General features: G+C 47.8%; 1 protein-coding gene across 1 annotated transcript; it reads left to right on the top strand.

The window, feature by feature from the left end:
- The first annotated feature begins 1,041 nt into the window (after positions 1-1,041).
- dennd4a (DENN/MADD domain containing 4A) lies at positions 1,042-19,552 on the top strand. The gene is made up of 30 exons (XM_076140781.1): positions 1,042-1,213; positions 4,716-5,050; positions 5,282-5,528; positions 5,611-5,680; positions 5,779-5,948; positions 6,604-6,842; positions 6,932-6,998; positions 7,140-7,198; positions 7,305-7,449; positions 7,666-7,841; positions 8,215-8,315; positions 8,744-8,962; positions 9,417-9,562; positions 11,369-11,502; positions 11,795-11,927; positions 12,171-12,377; positions 12,471-12,599; positions 12,685-12,829; positions 12,986-13,108; positions 13,429-13,536; positions 14,342-14,422; positions 14,518-15,365; positions 15,475-15,691; positions 16,139-16,230; positions 16,334-16,509; positions 16,630-16,948; positions 17,065-17,182; positions 17,323-17,485; positions 17,589-17,653; positions 17,746-19,552. Exons 2-30 carry the CDS (start codon positions 4,737-4,739, stop codon positions 17,880-17,882), a joined length of 5,148 nt encoding a protein of 1,715 aa, XP_075996896.1. The 5' UTR covers positions 1,042-1,213; positions 4,716-4,736; the 3' UTR covers positions 17,883-19,552.
- The last annotated feature ends 34 nt before the right edge of the window (positions 19,553-19,586 follow it).

Below are 19,586 nucleotides of genomic sequence, written 5' to 3'. Positions count from 1 at the left end.
GAGAACACATCCAAATAACTGTCAGACTAATTCAGATAAAATACGAATGGAGTAGCTTTTTCCTTTTTTCAGCATTATCTGTAAATGGTAAATGAACGTCTGTGCTGAATCCATCCATAAAATTGGATGCCAGAGGGAGTGGGGCTGGGCCAGTTCATTGGAAAACTCACAAATTGGATTCTGGATGTCTGCTGCTTCTATGAGTTCCAATTTCATTAATACAGACAAAAGTGTAATTTAAAATAAAAGTTCCTCCTCATTATCTGTAATGTGCTGGAAACGTCTGCTGCAGTAAAAAACAGTCTTGTTCCAAAACTGTTAAATCCCCATTTAGCAGCGTTTGAGTCAGAGCCAGATAATGCTGATGAGCTGTGATTACCTCATCTGGCCACTTGGTGGTGTCACATCACACAGCTGCTCTGCGGCTGCTTAGAATTAAGAGAGTTTAAAGTTTGCTTTAGACTTTTAGGTTGATTCAATGCTGTGATCAAACATTTACTTTACCACCAAACCTCTTACTCCTTAACTAACACGACATATTTACGACCGTGCATATTGATGATCATAACCAGCTGGGATACATAAACGAATCCAGACCAAGCATGCAGTTTCAGCACAATGTACACGTTAATGTTGAGCTCACGCTATATAACATTATGTTATATAAGAGAGGAAGACTAGAGAGGAAAAATACCTTCTGGCTGCATCTGAAATATATTAACATAGCTTTGAAATGTTCACTAATATGCATTTTCCTTATTATGTAAAAAACAAAAACAAATTTCAGCCTAAAAACGAGTATGTTGTTGAAAAGAAATAATAATGATACAATAATAATAATAATGATAATGATAATGATAAAGATAATAATACTAAAGTAAGTGTAATAGTGTTAGTAAGTCTTGGTCCTGTATCGGTTTGTTGTTATTTAGCTTGTTGTGTCACCAGTGACGTGGGTGAGGCTCGCAGGCGGTCACGTGACGCGCAGGTCTGATAAAGCGCTGCTCGGCCACTACGCGTCCAGCACACGGACCACAGATGATGAGGAGGATGATGATAATAATGATGATGATGATCGTATTACAGCAAATATAGACGGAATTACACGGAACAAAGAGCGGATCATCCACATCTGACACCGAGACGAGACCCGGTTTGTTTCCACGGACGCTTCAGTCGACTGGTCCGCTTCGAACCGTCGTGACTCTGAGATGTGAGTAGTGTGTTTTTTCCCCTTCCCTTTATTGAGAATAAACAAACGCACTTCACACGCTCGTCTCTGTGTGTGTGAGGCTTTGTCGTATTCTCTCTCATATAACATGGATATGCGCTCACACACACTGACGGCTGTTATGGTAACAGCACGATAGATGCGCTGAATTATTATTTTTGCGTTTGATGTTTTGATTGGTATAATAACACACACCCAATACGGAGAGCAGGTCTTTGTGTAGTTATTGAGTGTGTGATGTATTCACAGCAGAGTGAAGTCATATGGATGATTGTTTCCTTTCACCCCATGGAGGAGCTCGGTAAGATGGCTCCTTCTGGCTGTGGGCAGATGAGGAAACCCCCATGCATTATTATGGTGACTCGCCATCTGTGCCGCTCCTCTGTGGAGACTAATGGACCGTTTCATCATTGACTGATCGTGATATTTGCATGATTAAAATGAACAAAATGAAAGCCTTGCTCATCTGCTCCAGGGTTTGTCTATTTCTAGGACCATCTTAGTGCATTGTCCACATTTTTCCTCTCTGCCCCACTTGGCTGTGGTCCATGTGGTTTCCTCATCAGGCAGGTCCCCCCCCCCCACACACACACACCAATGTCAGACCAGAGGAATGCACGCATGTTAAATGTCTGACCATGCCGAGTGCCACCTTCATGTTTAAGAGGGAACAGATGCTCAGTGAAATGTTTTGGTGCTCCCACCCAGAACAAGCTGTCCATCCTCCCTGCCCCCCCCCCCCCCCCCCATCTCCCCCTCCTGCTGTTAACACAGCCCTTTAATCCCTGCGCGGCCTCTGACACTGTCTGTCCCACAGCCGCCGTATCTGCATGCGCACGCCAACGCTGACCCTGAAAGTCACATTACAACATTAGATACAGCAGGATATGAACCGAAGAGCTTGTCAGGTCTCTCTATAGGTCAGGTGTCAAAGCTCTGTGCGGCTAAAACGACTGACACACAACTATATATTTACTATATGTTGTTGTCAGGCGGTGTCAGAAGGAGGTCAGTGTGTAAAATCAGAGTGTCAAGCTGCCTCAGTGGAAATTTTGGGAACATTGCGGTTTATTGGGTCAAGAAGTTCCTGTGAACAAGAGACGATGGGAGATGACTCATATAGCAACAATGATGGAGGTGAATGAGGAAGTTTTTGCTCAAGAAGTGTTTGAAATCCCCATTGAGAAACAGATGGGTGAGCGGGCAGGAAGAGGAAATCCGCCTCCGGGCTGATTTATCGAGAAAAAGCCTTGACGAATGAGGAGATTGCTGCTTGTGGGGAAGTTGAGCCACAGCTAATTGACGTATCTGATGGTCTATAGGTGTTAGACATAGAAATAGGACAGTTGGACATCTTGTGGGAAGTTCAGACGGAAGGATACTAAAGCATACTGGCAAGGATTTCACAACCAAGTACTCAACAATCAAAGTGATGCAATATGGGGTACGAACAAATGCATATAAAGCAAATTAAGACATCCGATTGACTTCGCTGAGGCTCATGGGAAATCCAACCCAATCCACTATGATAAAGCAAATGGGGACACGTATTCCATCTGCTCCTGTTTAGATCCAGCCTCAGCCTATATCTCTTCATATTTTCAATTTAATCATTTTAATCTTGGATCCGCTTTGAGATTATAACATCCCGTACTGAACACACTCCATCTCTGTGGATTAGATGTCATTTTAGGTCCCCACTTCCTGTCCCTGGGGGAGGAATAGACACAGTGGCTGTCATGATGGCGCTCGTGACTTTAGATGACTGTGTATCTATATTTAATCCTAAATCTTCCAGGCAACACGCCGCACATCTGCTGCTCCATCACCTCCTGTGTGTATTAAGCAGCATTCCGGTCATTTGAAGCTGAACGTGCAGAGAGCAAAGAAAGCATATTTGAGGTTAAAGCATGTTAAAGGCGTAGTAGACACATTTCTTCTCTTTCCTCTCTGCACCCCTGCAATCACAATCATGTTAATGGAGGAACATGTGGCCTGCTGAGTTATTACATTAGTCAACATTGCTCAACTCTGTGAGACAATCAGCGGGCAATCAGACGTGTAGAAGTATCCCACCAATCACGCTGCGGGGCCCAGAAACATGTCAGCAGTAAAACAAAGCCCTGTAACAACACCATGCTGGTGTTTTCACAATCTGTATAATGGAAAAGGTCTCTGTGTGATTTATGGAGGCTTGATGAAACCGAGTGTACCTGGCGTCTTGACAAGTTGTGTTTTCTGGCCCCGTGGTCGCCGGGCGGCCTGAGTGCCAAATACCTGAAGTTAGCGTTAAGTTTTATGTCTACCGGGCTGATTACAGACGGCTGAATCATTCTCATCCCACGCCACCGTTATGGAAATGTTGGAGTGCTCGCTATCGATTATCTGTCTCGGCCCACGTTCTCGTGATAAGCGGGCGGTTTCATGCTCTAAGCTCTGTAAGCAGCGGCCCGGCTCTCTGCCTTGTCACTGTCACACACACACGCAGACACACACACTCACACACTCACAGGGGAGAATGGCATTCGACGAGTTAGGGCCAGCGGAAGCCAAACTCCCGAGTGGGTGAGATAGGGACGCGGCTCCTCGTGCACGGCGGCTCCTAGAAGCGACACGGAGGAGGGCGCAGCTTTACACCGACTGCCCCCTCCTTGTGTCCCCAGAGAGAGAAATAACAGGCAGCTGTTTATCAGTTGTGCTGGTGAGTGTGGAGGAACTGAGATAAAGCAGGCTTAAGCACAATAAGCTGGCCCCGCCGCTCACAAGGGCGCCCAGGCTTCCACGCTTTGTGATGAAGCTGGAACACGCTGACTCACAGGCACTCACAGGCTCTCCCTCCATTCCTCTGTGCTTCAGGACTCATGTCAGGCGGCGCTGAGTGCTTTTTTTTGTGAGCGTCACCTCCGTCAGAGCGACACACAAAAGCTCTCTGCTGGAGTGAAGAAGTGCAAACTCCGGTCCGTTCCTCCATCATGGTCACGGTGTGTTTTTCCCCACAGAGGCATGTGTTTTATTTTACATAATCGGTCATGGCACATAGGAAGGTCACGCTCTGGAACACGCCCATGCTCCGTGGTGAAATATGATGTTTTCTTACACAGGAATGTATACTAAGCACTTCCAGATGCTCTTGTTCTATACTTTTGTTTTTTTACGTCTCCGCTGCAGCTCATGTATGTAAGGTTGGATGAGCTGCAGCTTTTATGTGTTGGACGATACATCACATCTTGGAACAGCTAAAGACTTGATGAAGGGCGTGTCAGAGTCTCAGAGTGAGTCATAGAAAGTGATTTAAAGGTGAGAGTGAAAGTCCTCAGGCAGGTTGTTTCCAAATAGGAGTCATGAAGGTCTTTCTCTCGACTTCACCCCCTAATATGATGACAGTGCATAACTGAAGCACTCTCTTTCTCTCTCTCCCTCTCCCTCCCTCTCTCTCTCTCTCCCTCTCTCTGTGTCTGTATCTCCCTCCTCCTCTGCCTCTCAGCCCACAGAGAGGGAATGGGAGATGATGGAGGATAAAGGGCCTCGTGTAGCCGACTACTTTGTGGTTGCCGGCCTGACTGACTCCCTCAAGCCTTTGGAGGAGGATATCCACCTCGACGACGCCGCCGGCCCCAAGTCTGCCAAGTCCAGAGCCCCCATCACCGATGTGGCGGTGGTGATCCGCTCCCTGGGTGAGGAGGTCCCCCCAGGCTTCACCTGTGTAGAGAGCACGCCCTCAGGTCTCTCTGCAGAGCTGAACGGAGCCTCGCTCAGAGGCCCGCAGATCTTCCTGTGCTTCAAGCGAGGCAGAGATAAGCCTCCACTGACAGATCTTGGGTAAGCAGTAATCCCCCGTCACCGAGCCTTTACTCACCCAGCTCCACTAATCACTCCTCTGCCCCGGGTAACTCTAATCTGCTCTCTGTTAACAGACTGCACATGCTCTAGTTTGTCATCATGTCCCTGCACAGTATCAGGCCGCTCCCCACTAATACATTTAGAAGAGTGATGTTAATGTTACGCCGTGTTTGCTGTGGAAATTTACAACAAAACCGCCGTGTGCTTCAGGATTCTGTACGAGTGGAAGGAGAAGCTGAAGCCCGGCTGTCACATCGTCCAGACCACGCCCTCCGGTCGCCCTGCCAACATTAGCAACTCCTCCTCCCAGCGCATCTACATCACCTATCGCCGCGCCCCGCAGAACCAGCCACACACCTCGCTGGCCGTCACCGATGTCTGCGTCATCGTCCCGGGCAAGGGGGAGACGCCCCCCCACACCTTCTGCAAGGTGGACAGGAACCTCAACAGCAGCATGGTGGGACAGAACTCCTGAGGACATCATGTCTCTGCTCCATCTGCACAAACATGTCCCTGACCTTTGCTTTGTCTCTGTACAGTGGGGATCCTCAGTGTATTTATGTTACAAGAAGTCTCTGGCCAAAGCAAACACACTTGCATACAAAGCAGGTAAATACTGTGTGTGTGTGTGTGTGTGTGGTGACATGTTGGTACCATACAGGAGCATGAAGACCAGGCTTGACTGTGGTCCCTGTGTGTGTGTCCAGGTCTGCTGTGCAGGTACCCAGAGGAAGACTACGAGTCGTTCCCACTACCAGAGTCGGTGCCCATGTTCTGCCTGCCCATGGGGGCGACCATCGAGTGCTGGCCGGCTCACACCAAACACTCCCTGCCCGTCTTCTCCACCTTCGTCCTGACTGGAGCCTCTGGAGAAAAGGTAGCAGCACATATTCACCGTTAACATAAGCAAAATAATGTGTTGTTTTGCTCAAAGTGTGGTAGAACAAAACCCACAGAGGAAAAGAGAAAGTGCCAATTTTCACTCCAATCATTAATTAATCAGTTGCTCTAAAGTTGGCATCAGTTGTTGTTCTCTTATTAGATGACATCCGCCTCTCTCTCTCTCTCTCTCTCTCTCTCTCTCTCTGTGTGTCCTTTGTTGATGAACTGCAGGGGCATTTCTAAAAATACTTACCAGACTTAATGAACCTCTGCGCTGACCAGAATCAGAAAATAGTGGGAGGGATGCGTCAGGAATACTAAGAGCTCTTTTTTAGAGACGATGCGGCATCAACAAATGTAGTTTTGCAGCGGATCTTTTGAATAATGGATCATCTCTGGCCCTGTGCAGAGCAGCAGAGCAGCTCAGGGCTCAGTGTTTCCTTCCTGTAACCTTTAGTCGCTATGATTTGTTTGTTTATTTGGGAGGAAAGACATCAAAAGACTAGAGTATCATTTAGCTGCTTGAATTTTATTAAAAATCCCCTCTAAAGTTTCCAGAACATGATACCGCTTTAAGCCTGCCTGTCTGCCTGCCTGTCTGTGGGACGTTGTCTCGTCTTGTCGCTGACTCTGCGCTCCTCTGCTCACAGGTGTACGGAGCAGCCATCCAGTTTTACGAGTTCTACCCGGAGGAGAACCTGACGGAGCGACAGCGCTCCCAGCTGGGCCTCCCCGGCGCCGACACCGGGCCAGATGGCGATCGGAGTGTTTACAGCAACAAGAGCATCTGCCTGCTGTCCCACTGGCCCTTCTTTCAGTCCTTTCGGAGCTTCCTCACCTTCCTCTACAGATACTCCATCTCCGGGCCGCACGCACTGCCTCTGGAGAAGTGAGTCGCTTTATGGATCCACTTTGTGGAAATCTTTACGGGATCTGCTGGGCCAAAGAAGTTTTTGTAATCTGTTGTTTTATTTACAGACATATCTCTCACTTCATGCAAAGTGTTCCATTTCCCTCCATCCAGCGACCTCGCATCCTCGTGCAGGTGAGCTTGAACGCAACGTAGCCCCAAATTACAAATGTTTACTCAAGAATTTGATTTGAAGTGTTAAGGTTTTCATATACTTCTACATTCCATAAACGACTTCATTCCTTTGACTCTTTGTGTCCTGTTTGTCCTTCACAGCTGTCTCCACATGACAGTTTGATCCTGAGCCAGCCTGTCTCCTCCCCTCTGCCTCTCAGGTAAGGGAAATCAAATCATCATTAACCACATTAAAAACAGAACAACACACTTCTTAACGTCTGTCTCATAATGAAACGTGTGTGTGTGTGTGTGTGTGTGTGTTAGCGGTGGAAGCCTCTCTACGTTGCTGCTCAATCTGGGCCCAAAGAACGCCGCCACTCTGCTGGTCCTCGCCGTGACGGAGCACAAAATCCTGGTCCACTCTCTGCGCCCGGCCGTCCTCACCAGCGTCACAGAGGCGCTCGTTTCTGTGAGCGTCTTCTCCTTTTGTTTTTGTTTTTTAAAGACAATGACACTTGAGACTGTGATGTGCAATGGTTACCTTGGTTACCTCATCTTAAAAAGAAGTGTGCGTTTATAAGCGTCAAAGAGGAGGAAAAGCAGTAAATGGCATAGAAGGCGTCAGCATCATGGCGTAGGTTGAGTTTCGCCGCAGTGTATGACATCATCTCCTCTGCCCTTTCAGATGATCTTCCCTTTCCACTGGCCGTGTCCCTACATCCCCCTGTGCCCGCTGGCCCTGGCCGACGTGCTCAGCGCGCCCTGCCCTTTCATCGTGGGTGTAGACTCCCGATACTTTGACCTGTACGTGCCCCCGGCCGACATCAGCTGTGTGGATCTGGACACCAACACCATCTCCCAGTAAGCCGCCGCCCACTGTAGCCGCTGGCAACTGACCGACACCGCAGCCTAACCTGAAACAATGTTCTCAAACGTTCAGCTTGTTGTAGATCTGATCCAAAAAAAGAAAAGAAAATCCTTCCCAAGGTTGTCTTCATCTGTTAACACACGTCTCTAATGGAATGGGAAAGACTGGGAATGTGAAAAATTCCTCCTGCATACAAAAGAACATTGGGGCACCTCTGGTCTCCCACATGTATTGGGTAGATATTTTGCAGAGAGATTAAATTGTCAGTGCTGGTGTCGGCCAGTCTGTCTCCCTCCCTGTATCTTTCTGTAATGTTTCTTCAGTGTCCTCCCATGTGGTAATGAGAACCATATGGCCCGCTTTCAGGAAAGAGGACAAGAAGGCTTTAACGTGGAAAATCCTGCCGAGGCGAGCCTGCAAACATCTCCTGAATACCCTGAACAACCTCTATCAGCAGCTGGTGGAGGGTGAGTGGCTCTGTTGTGTCATTTTATAGGCTGCATGAATAATTAATGCCGACTACTGGAGCCTGTTGACTCAGCCTTTATGGGGGGATTTACAGGAAAACTCAGTGGATGCTTACACTGTTACATATAGTACAGGATCAATGTGTGATGCCCGGCGGAGCCCCAGGAGATGTTGTTGATGAAGTCTAATTTGCTTTTTATGATGTGATGTACCCACTTTGCCTCCACCTGCCTCTCCTGCTCCTCCTTCATTATGGGATTTCCTGTTTCCCAGAATGAGTTTTTAAACATGTGCCTGGATTGTTGTACTGTAGATTAAAACTATGGAGGAATCAGAAATCTCCCAGTATGATCATGAACATTACTACAAAACATTCTGACGGATTCATTATCTTGTTACTTGATCCCGTTTGGCGTCTTGTGCTCAGGCGGTCAGCTGAACCGTGACGACGTGCAGATGGAGCACGCAGTGACCGACAGCGAGCTCAACGGCGGGAAGAGCCTCCACACGCTGGAGCTGGAGATCCAGGAGGCCTTCCTGCGCTTCATGGCGGCCATCCTGCGAGGCTACCGCTCCTACCTGCTGCCCATCACCCAGGCGCCCTCTGAGAAGACCACGGACGCCACCTCGCTCTTTGACCTTCAAGGTACTAAATAGGGACCAAACATTTCAGAAGGAACGAGCAAAGCAGCCGGTCTAGTTTCTCTCTGTGTGTGATTTAGTGCTGTGCTGTTGTAGCTGAGCGAGTACATGTCTGGCAGTCGCTTTATTGGAGTTTGGCCTTCATCGCTACATCCCTGCTGTATTGACTCTGGCGATTTTGCTCAAACCTCAGTGGAAATCAGGCCCGAGGATGACAAGTCAAGGAAACTCTGTCTGTGATTAACGACTCTTGCACTCACATCTGCGTGTTCTTACACAAGCCAGAGCGCAGAGCACAACATGTCTCTGGCCGAAGGTTTCATTTCCTGCAAATGTGGCTTCGTTGTTGATACAAGATTCTGCATGTTGACCAAGTAAACATCATATAGCAACTGGAGACGTGGACGCTTTAGTTGGTTGTTACACCCTGTTGTTGTTGTTGTTGTTTTTCTCCATAGGTTTCCTGAAGAGCAGAGATCGTTCCCATCAGAGGTTCTACTCCCTCATGATCAAGACGCAAATGTTCAGCCGTTTTATCGAGGAGTGCTCCTTCGTCAGCGATAAAGACGCCAGCTTGGCTTTCTTCGACGAGTGCGTGGACAAGGTGAGGTTCCCCCATCGATCCACCTTAGCGATTTCTCCGCGTCATCGCTGTGCTGTGTCAGACAATTCTTCCAATAACAGAAATCTGGCTTCCATCCTGTTCACCACTTTACAATAAACAGTCACTTAAAGGAAAGATTGATCACACACATCCTCTCACTTAAGATGTCCCATTATGGCTTTGGGTAATTTTGAAGCTATTAGCAGAAACTAATAGGGACCATGACGGGAAGTAATAGAAGTAAACAAAGAGTAATTAAATCTCTAGCACTCATTAACACCGCCGGTTAGATGAGCTTATCTCTTGTTGTTCTCTGTGCTTATTTGTCTTCTTCCTTCTTCTCTCAATTTCCTGCTTTTCCTCTTTCTGCTCTGTGGTCATCTTTGCTCCTGGTAGCTGTTTTCCACCGGAGGCAAGGTAAGACGCTGGACCGCAGAGTTAATGTGTCGTGTTTAGAGTATTAGCTTCTTTTCTGTAGTGTCGTGCTGTAGATTGGCCTTTATGAAAAGCACTTTGATACATCTTTGTACTTGAAGTGTGACTCAGCTCCACTGGTTGTGTGTGTATTTGTGTCTGTGTGTGTGTGTGTGTGTGTGTGTGTATTCATGATGCCTAGATCAGAGAGAGGAAAGGAGAGGGAAAGACCTGGATGCTCTGATCTGCATTATCTGTTTATGTTTGTGAGCGATGGTGAAGGACTTAATTGGACCCTGAACATGTTGAGATGTGATGATTCACACACACAGGCAGTGATATCATTCAGGATACAAACATCATTCAAAGCTTCTCTAAGTCCTGCTTCTGACTCCAAACACACACTTGTACAGGAATCGCTCCACCATAACCTCGTCTCCATCATTCTCACTTTGAGGCCTTTGGATATTTTTGGATTTGACAGCTCGTACACACACACAAACACACACACACACACACACACAACGTGCCTCTGCGTGTTTTCAAACTGTGCTTGCAAACTTGTGCAAGGAGGAAGGAAGGAAGGAAGTCACATTGTATCCTACGAGCTGGTGGGATCCAGTATGAATGGTCCTTGTGGTTATTATGGAGAAGTGGAAGCATTGATTCATTCAGTGTCACTGCTGCTGAGGTTGACAGTAAAGAGCGTGATTGAGAAAGACAACTTGGGTTGAAGAGGAAGGGCAGCGAGCGAGGAAACACGCACTGGAACTGAAGTGTGGATATGCAGGTCAGGCACAGTGAGGGAGCTGAATCATCCACTTCACTGAGTGGAACAAAGCCTTTAACACGCGGGCGCCATGACGACATGCACCCAGGTTCAGGTGTTTTGTGCAGCCACTTTTCAGCCTAACCAGCTTATCATCATGATCGTTATTATCTCTCAAGCTGCTGGAAGAGAGCATGGGGCCTTCACCTCTACTGCTCCACAGCTCACAGGCAGACAGAGGAGCTTGATGTTCTCCTCACCAAAGACTCAATCAGCCAGTCAGCTGTTGGCTAAAGTCACTGTGGCAGTTTTGGTGCCAAAGTTACACAAAGCACCGCAGCACCACATTGGTTTAGTCTAGGTCAATGCAGTCTGGATTAAATGTCTCTTAGAGGATTCACAGGATCGAGCCCCTGCCTTGGCAATGCTCTTCAGATAAATGGAATGGGGCCATATTACTGATGCGGATGAGCTCATTACTGATATCTGCTCACCCTCCCTGACCCTCATAACTGATCTGAGGTCTCATATCAGATTTCCGTCAGCCTCGGGTTTGTGTTTTAGCTTGACGGAAAGAGCAGAGGACAAATCGCCAATGGATGTGTGTTTCTATTGCTCAGCAGATGGATAGTGAGCGGCCGGAGGAGAACAGGCTGATCGAACTGGATGAGTCCCACTGCAGCGAGCACACAGTCTACATTAACCCGCCTGAGCTGCCCCCACTGCCCCAGGGAGAGGAGCATCCTCTGTGCTATAGGTATTGTACTGCAGATCAATTTCAGGCGCACACAGTCGAGACAGAGTGTTTCTCTCTCTTACACCAGCTACACACCCTCACACTACACACCCTCACATACACACCAATAAGACATCTCAGTGACTCTGCACAGATTGCAGCTCTGAAGGAGAAAAGATGAAACACGTCTTTGTTTTTGGATTGTTATGTCAGTGCTGTAAGGGTTCATGATGTCAGAGCCAGTTCCCCCTGTGTGTCACCTGGCTTTGCAAATGTGTGTTTGAAGTTCAAGAGAGAATGTGTCTTCCTGCAGCTACTCTGGCTTCCCTGTGCTGAACACTGAGCTGCTGGAGCCACTGGAAGGCTCCAAGCCTCCCCCGGCAGGCATGGCCTCACGCCACAGCAGCCCAGCCAGCCCCACCGCCATCTTCAGACGTTCCAAACAGGTCGGGACAACGCAGCAAAGCTTTCATTTTGTGTTGCTATTGTGCTTGATGAATACGGGCATTGCTAAAAAGTATCAAGCTCAAATCCTGAAACTCTTAATGTAGTGTCCTGTGTTGTGACGTGGAAGTCGTTGTGACACAGTCAGAGTGTAAAACAAAACCAAAATGCAGATGTAGTTGCAGAAGGAAGATACATCATTTCAACATCTGGTCTTTTTTATTTTTACTTTCTTGTAATCACAGGAGATCAAATCGGCTCAGCGGATGGCCAAAACACATTCGTCCGTGCCTCAGATGTGGTCCAAGTGTCTCCTGCGTCACTGCTACGGCCTTTGGTTCATCTGCCTGCCAGCGTTCGTGGGCAGCTGCCACTCCAAGGTGCGAGCTCTGCGGATGGCTCACGACGTGCTGCGCAAGATGCAAGACGAGAAGCTGCAGGCCCCCGATGAGGTATGAGAGCAGAACATTTATATGTGCCACAGTTAACTATGGTGCACCTTTAAGAATCTGAGCGTTTACATCCAGCCGTTTGTCCGTCCCCAGGTGTGTTACCGGGTGTTGCTCCAGCTGTGTGGCCAGTACAGCCAGCCCGTCCTGGCTGTGCGGGTGCTGTTTGAGATGAAAAAGGCTGGAGTCCAACCGAACGCCATCACCTACGGATACTACAACAAGGTGTGTGTATGAGTGCAACCTGAAGGAGAGGACGAGGCTGATCGCCGTGTCCACCTCTGTCTTGACACTGGTGTTTCTTCTGCAGGCCGTGTTGGAGAGCACCTGGCCCTCCACCACCAGAGGAGGCTTCTTCTTGTGGGGAAAACTGAGGAACGTGGTGCTCGGCGTGGGTCAGTTCAAGCAAGTGGGGAAGAAACGGCAGGCTCCACTCAGAGATTCTCAACTCTCAGGTACGACGACTCAGCACACACACCACCACAATCATTATGTTCTGCAAAATTTAAGGAAATGTCTCTGCATCATGTCGAGGAGAGAAGGAAAGCATTTCTGTTAAAAGTCTGCACTCAGTTTGACCCACCTGTCTTATTTTTCCTTACCTCCCCCAGACGGCAGCGATCTGGACACGGTCAGCCACGGCAGCTTGGACAGCGCTAACGACTCGGCTGAGCGCACTTCCATCGACACCGACTTCACCAAAATGGACTCCAGTGATGACGGATGCAGCACAGGTACGGAACGTGCTGCGTTCACTGTCCTCTTTCACTCAGTTTCACCATTTGATCGCCACACTGCTGCTGGTTGACTTTTGAGTCTTTCTCGATTTGATCCTGTTTGATTTTGATTCATTTTATTTGACTTAGAGTAACACAAAGTAATTAATTCAGTGATTCCCTTCTTAATCATCATTGAGAGTAACACAAGGAAGTCATTCATTCAGACATTAATGCAGTGTTTCTGTACTTCATCATCATTACACTTACTTAGTGTGCATAAGGTTTTTAAAGACTTTATTGTTCTGCGCTGTAAGAAAAGCTTCTTCCTTTTTCAGGTGGACAGTCCGATCAAGGCTACGACTCACTTTCCAAAGAAGAGGAGCGAATCGGTGGCAGAGAGGGAGACGCATTACAGGTGGAAGACAAAGCACAAAGGCAACCCGGTGAGTTCAGGGTTTCTTCTACTGCCATTGTTTCCAAACGGCAGCACTGAATCATATTTACTAGCAGTAAAATGGCTGCTTGCACTTTAAGAGCCGTGTTATCTCATCTCAGTGTGGTGAGGTGTGGGTGTAACGACTTTGCCGTCTGTCTATTTGCTGATATATTTAGATGTTTTTGAGATTGAGATGCAGTTGATGGATGAATCCGTTATATAATCAAGTGACTGTCCACGTGTGCTTTTGCAAATGCCAACATCTTCAATCTGATGCAATATTGCATCTGTTGCAACTTCTAAGATCACCGGTTGAAGTACCGAGCCAAGAGGAAACCTGAGCACAGCACAACTAATATTCCCACCGTGCATCAGGCAGACATAGATTTTGTGCAGTCTGTTTTTATCATCATTCAAAGCAACACTGTCAGGCTGAGCATGGCCCAATTATTTACACTCTCACAGGAATTCAAGTTAGCAACTAGACAGAATTCCCCAGTACACTTGTGGAGCTGCAGCACATTGATTAGAACAGAACACATTCTCACTACAACATCAATACAGAGAGCCGGTCGGACTGAGGGGCCGGGAGCAGAAAGGGAAAATGCAGTACGTAACCATGGTGACTACTACAGAAGTGAATACTGTCAAAGGGCCAGCACTCAACTTTCCTGTGCTGTTATAATAGGATGTTAGCAGTAGATGTTTGCATGAATAATAAGTGGTGGCGCCTGAGAATAGATTAGTTTGACACAGAATTCTTTAAGTGGAAACGACCCACTTAACTATTTGCTATGTCTTTAAATCTCCAGCACCAAAGAATCAGGATTCCGCTCCAATCAGAGCTTCTTCTCCTTCTATGAGAAACTCCAAATCACCTCAGATCACTTCAGGTCAGTTTCATCAACATTTGCCATGAAGCCATTCTGCTAAAAAGAAACAGTTTTCCAGGCTTCCTGCATGTTTGACACTTTGCTTCTCCTCCCAGGCGCTGGCAGCAGACTGGTTTCCAGCTCCTCAGCTAACGACATCCTTTTGTGTGGCACTGCACCAAAGAAAGAGAGGCCAAAGTCTCTGGACTTGTCTTCTGGACAGAGAATGTTGAGGCTAAACGTCCCGAGCATAAGCTCAGGGAAGCAGCACCACCTAGCTGCAGACAGGCTGCATGGGGTGGAGGAGGAGGAGACGGGGACCGATAAGAGTGTGCAGAAGGCCCCGGTGGAGAGGAGGGAGAGCTGCAGCGGGGGAGCAGGGAGATCCGGTGTCTGCAGTGTGTCCATAGAGAGGAGGGTCAGCTGCAGTGGTGGGACTGTGATTGAAACTGGCTTTGACCCTCTGTCACTGATGGCTACAGAGACGGAGCAAGAGTGTGACCAGGACAGCAGCAGCACACATGCCGTCCGCCGTGACCTCGCCGAGGAGATTGAGATGTACATGAACAACGCCAACAGCCCTCTGAGCAGCCGCAGCCCCAGCATGGACCTGCAGACCCCCTCCAGCCCGTCCTTACACTCCTCCTCCTCCCCTCACGCCTCACCCCGGCCGCCCAACCTGCTCCGCTCCCACAGTCACCTCCCGCTGCCTGTCAAGCCCAAAGAGCGTCTGAGGTCGTCCCCCTCTCTTCCCCTGGGTGTCTATAACAGAGAAAAGGAGAGGCCTTCCTCGTTGGTGTCGCCGTCCTCACCCACTCCCTCCTCCTCATCGTTCTCCATGGACTCGCTCTTCACACCCACTCTGGACATTTTTAAGAGCAGCGTCCTGTCAGCGAGGAAGGGCGTGGCCGAGAAGGCCAGTCGCCTCTACTCTCGCCTGTCCTCTCAGACTTCATTAACGCAGGTTTGTTATACGCCGTACAGAAATATGACATCAGTGACTCCACCCTCATCTCCAGTAATTTGCTTAGATGGTGACAAACCTCCTCTTCCTCCTCTTCCTCCTGCTCCAGGATGCAAACAGTGACCAGATCAGTGTGTCCTCGCTGACCTCAGGAGATGCAGACTGCTTCTCTCTGCTGGACAATGACTCCTACCTGGACCCGGACGCCTTCACCTCGCCCCAGCACGGCAGCGTGTCCCGGTTCAGGCGGAGCCCCGTGTGTGGCCACGGCAACCTGGGGAGCCCTGGCACCCCCAACAGGGTGTTCAGGCACAACTCCTTCTCTGGTCAGCCATTACATCATTTATCGCAGTATAATTTCAAATGTGAACTCGCTCACCATCATGTTTACTGTTGTATTGGTTACCAAGCAACACGGTTAGATGCAGAGTAATCATTTGGCTTGGTTTGAGGGAGAGAGAGACAGAGAGAGAGAGAGAGAGAGGGATGTGAGAAACTGGGCCAGTAGGCATGAGGGTTATTCAGTGTGTAGGCTGTGCTGCAGTCAGCCAGGTTCTGTCAAGCATGTAAAAATTTCAAACACACACACACACAGACATTAAACTTGAACTGCAATTGAAGCCCACAGTGATTTCAGATGAGTTTGTCGCTGTGTTTAATTTACATCATCAGTTAAGCATCATTGCCCTTTTAGTTTTCCAATTTTACTTTATTTCTTTTTTGTGTTAAATCTGGCTTTTGTGCGTCTAATTGTGTAATCCTGCATTATTCAGGTGGTTTGGCACATCTCTCTAAAGCTCCTCACACTCCGGATTCGTCCCCTGATGCCAGCCGCTTCCAGCCCACTCACAGTTACACCGTAGAGGTGAGTCCCTCGCCGCACACACACAAATATTCACCTTTAGACTGAGTGTGTCATGGCTGCAGTGTGTTTGATATTCTCCTGCGTTGTGTTGTGCTCATGTTAGGTGCTGATGTCCAGCTGTTCGCGCTGTAAGACGTGTGACAGTCTGGTGTACGACGAGGAGATCATGGCGGGCTGGACAGCCGACGACTCCAACCTTAACAGCTCCTGTCCCTTCTGTGGCACCGCCTTCCTGCCCTTCCTCAACGTGGAAATCAAAGATCTGAGACCGCTGACCAGGTTAATGCTCCCTGACACAGACTAACACACACTCTGATACATACATCACTAGCTCACTAACACACACACACACATGCACACACGTCTCATTAAACATGTCTACTTCATGTCTTCTCTTAGGTCTTCTAAGGAGATTAATCCTGTGGCCGACGAGGGCACGTCTGCTCCCCGTGGTCCAGCTATGATGTCACCACCTCCCTCAGCGCTGGCCTCGACCTCTGCCCCCGTGACGGTGCCGTACCTGAGCCCCCTGGTGCTGTGGAAGGAGCTGGAGAGCCTGCTGGTGAACGAGGGCGACCAGGTCATCTCCTCCCCCAGCGTGGTGGACCAGCACCCCATCGTCTTCTGGAACCTGGTGTGGTACCTCCGCAGGATGGAGCTGCCAAGCAACCTGCCAGCGCTCATCCTTGCCTCCCAACACTGCAACCATGGCGACCAGGTAACCATGCAGGCTTCTATCAAACTCAAACTCAGCCTTTTAACTACGAAGCCATCATTTTAATATTTTAGTGTACAGAATATTGTATTAATCCTTCCTGCTCTGCTCCCCTGCAGACTCCTCAGAGCGTCTCATCTGAGGACAGTAAGAACGTGCTTGTGAGGATTATGTGGGACAACCTGAAGTTACACCAAGACAATGTTCAACCCTGCTATGTCCTGTGGAACACACACTGTGAGTTACAAATACATTACACACAGATTTGCTGGAATGTGTTTAAGTACTGGAGTAATTGGAAGTCAGATTCAGATTCAGGGCTCATATTAGCCACGCCCCCACCTTCAATGTTGTGTGCGTGTGGTTTCATTTTGCAGGCGCTAACTCCCTGGTCCGCTCCGGGCTGTGTGAGGAGGGTCAGGTCTTTACTGTGGAGCTTCTGCAGGGCTTTGTGAGGAGCATCAAGAAGGGCGACGTCTACCAGCCCATGAGCCAGATCATCCAGCTGCTGGGACCTGAGCTGGGCTTCAAGAGACAGAGGTAAGGGGCGCCGCGAGGAGGCGAAAGAAGAGAAGTGAATTCATGTCAGGGAGAGAAATCGAGCTGAAAATTGGTTTGCTTTTCTCTTTGTTCCCCCAAACAGAAGCCTGTACAGAGACATATTGTTCCTCGCTCTGGTGGCTTTGGGCAAACACAACATTAATATTGGTAAGATGAAAAGCAAGTTATCCTTTTCTCTATCATCAGAAGCGAAAACTGGAACAAATCGTGTTTCATATCTCACCGTTGCTTCTCTGCAGATGCTTTTGACCGGGAATACAAGATGGCTTATGATCGCCTCGGCCCCAACCAGGTGAAGCTCACACACAACTGTGACCGGCCCCCGGGAGCAGGGGTCATGGAGTGCAGGAGGACGTTTGGGGAGGCCGGTCTGTGAACCTTTTCCTCCCGTTCCCTCAACTGCCATCGCTGCTCGTCGCTCACACCACTCTTCAGACTCAGGACCACCTCACCTGGCTGACCAGGCCCCCCCACCCCCCACCCCCAGAACGGACAGACTGAGAAGGACCGTGGAGCTCTTAAGCACAAATACTGACTGCCACGAGTTTGCTTTTGACACTGTTACAGTAGAGAGGCGGTGTGTGTGTGTGACCGGCCTCGTATTTGTAAGTATTGAAGACGAAACAAAAAAAAAACATCCACTGTATTTTCAGTAACCCTATAGTAAATGTTTGTACAGTTATTACACAGTATATTTTATGATCTTTGGTTCTGTTTGAGGCTGTGACGAAGTGTGTACATGTGCGGTCGTGTCGTTCCTCAGTGGTCCTGGTGACCTCGTCGGGAGTGTCGTTAGAGTGTGTATTATACTGTAAGTACATTTAGATATCCATGTTTTTACTAAGCACTTTGACCCTCCCTCTCTCTCTCTTTCTCGCCGTCCATTTACGCTGCATGGCGGCCGAGCAGCCTGTCAGCTGGAGAGTTTTGCTTTCAGCCACAGGAACTCGCGTGCGATATAATATCACCGTTAAATCAAAAGGAATCCCTCCTGATCTGCCCCGCTGTGAAGCCAACAGGGCTGCGCTCACATGCCTGAATACACTTAACTAACAGTATAATCATCACACAGTCAGAAAATAAGAAATGAAGGAGGGATTGAAATCTATACACACACATTTAATTCAGTTATCTTTGTATGTATCAAACACAACTAAAAGGAGCAATAATACTAGCTCTGATTTATGTACACTTTTTTAAGCAATACCTCTCTTAAGGTGAGGATCGTTGTGGAGACTTTGCTGTTTGTGTTGTATGGGACCACCAAGGACACACGTCCTTAAAAGAACAGTACAATCATACCACTGAGATGAAACCATTTCAGTTGATTTAATTTACAAAATATTTTCATAAATTGAAGAAGAGCTATAAAACGTATACAATAATTGATTTGTAGTATTTTGTAGACTTCTCTGTGGTCTTCATGTTGTAGATTTCTGTTCAATCCTCAATTCCATTTGGACAAACTGCACTGTTTAAATGTTTAATGTTACATACAGGAAATGACATTTTAACCACATATTAGAAACCTGAGTACTCGGAAAAAACAACAACTGACAGTAGTTGCTTCTTTGCACTAAACGTTTTGAAATCATTTTGTTGAAGGTGTTAACTCTGAACAGCACTGACCTGCCCTGAGAGTCATTTATAAAACAAATGAGTGGAAGTCTTTGTAATGGTTCACTGTGTTCATTTGGTGTTAACTGACAGACATCTGTGTAGATTCTGTCTGTAGATTGAGCAGCTTTGTCACTTACAGTATAACTTGACTTCACCTTAGTAACCTACGATACATAGATGCTGGATTAAACACGGCTGTGTGTTTAGAATAATGTCTCACAGCTTGTACAATTGCTTTTTAACCAGCTTGTAACTTGTAACCAATGACAAAAAACACTGATGACCAAAACATAATTTGATGTCTGTATGTTGTTTACACTGTTTGTCAATTTAAACGATGTTTCTGAAGTATTATTTATCATTTGTAAGACAGATACTAATTTGTATGAATTTTACATAAAAAGATGAATTTTCTGCCCGGCTTGGTCGATGGTTTGTTTTCATTTATGAATAAACAAGT

The sequence above is a fragment of the Genypterus blacodes genome, unplaced genomic scaffold (genome assembly GCF_046128005.1).
Source record: "Genypterus blacodes isolate CSIRO-AG114 ecotype Tasmania unplaced genomic scaffold, CSIRO-AGI_Gbla_v1 ptg000015l_1, whole genome shotgun sequence".
Taxonomy (NCBI): domain Eukaryota; kingdom Metazoa; phylum Chordata; class Actinopteri; order Ophidiiformes; family Ophidiidae; genus Genypterus; species Genypterus blacodes.
The sequence above is the reverse complement of the archived record's forward strand: the minus strand, read 5'-3'. Positions and strand labels throughout refer to the sequence as shown.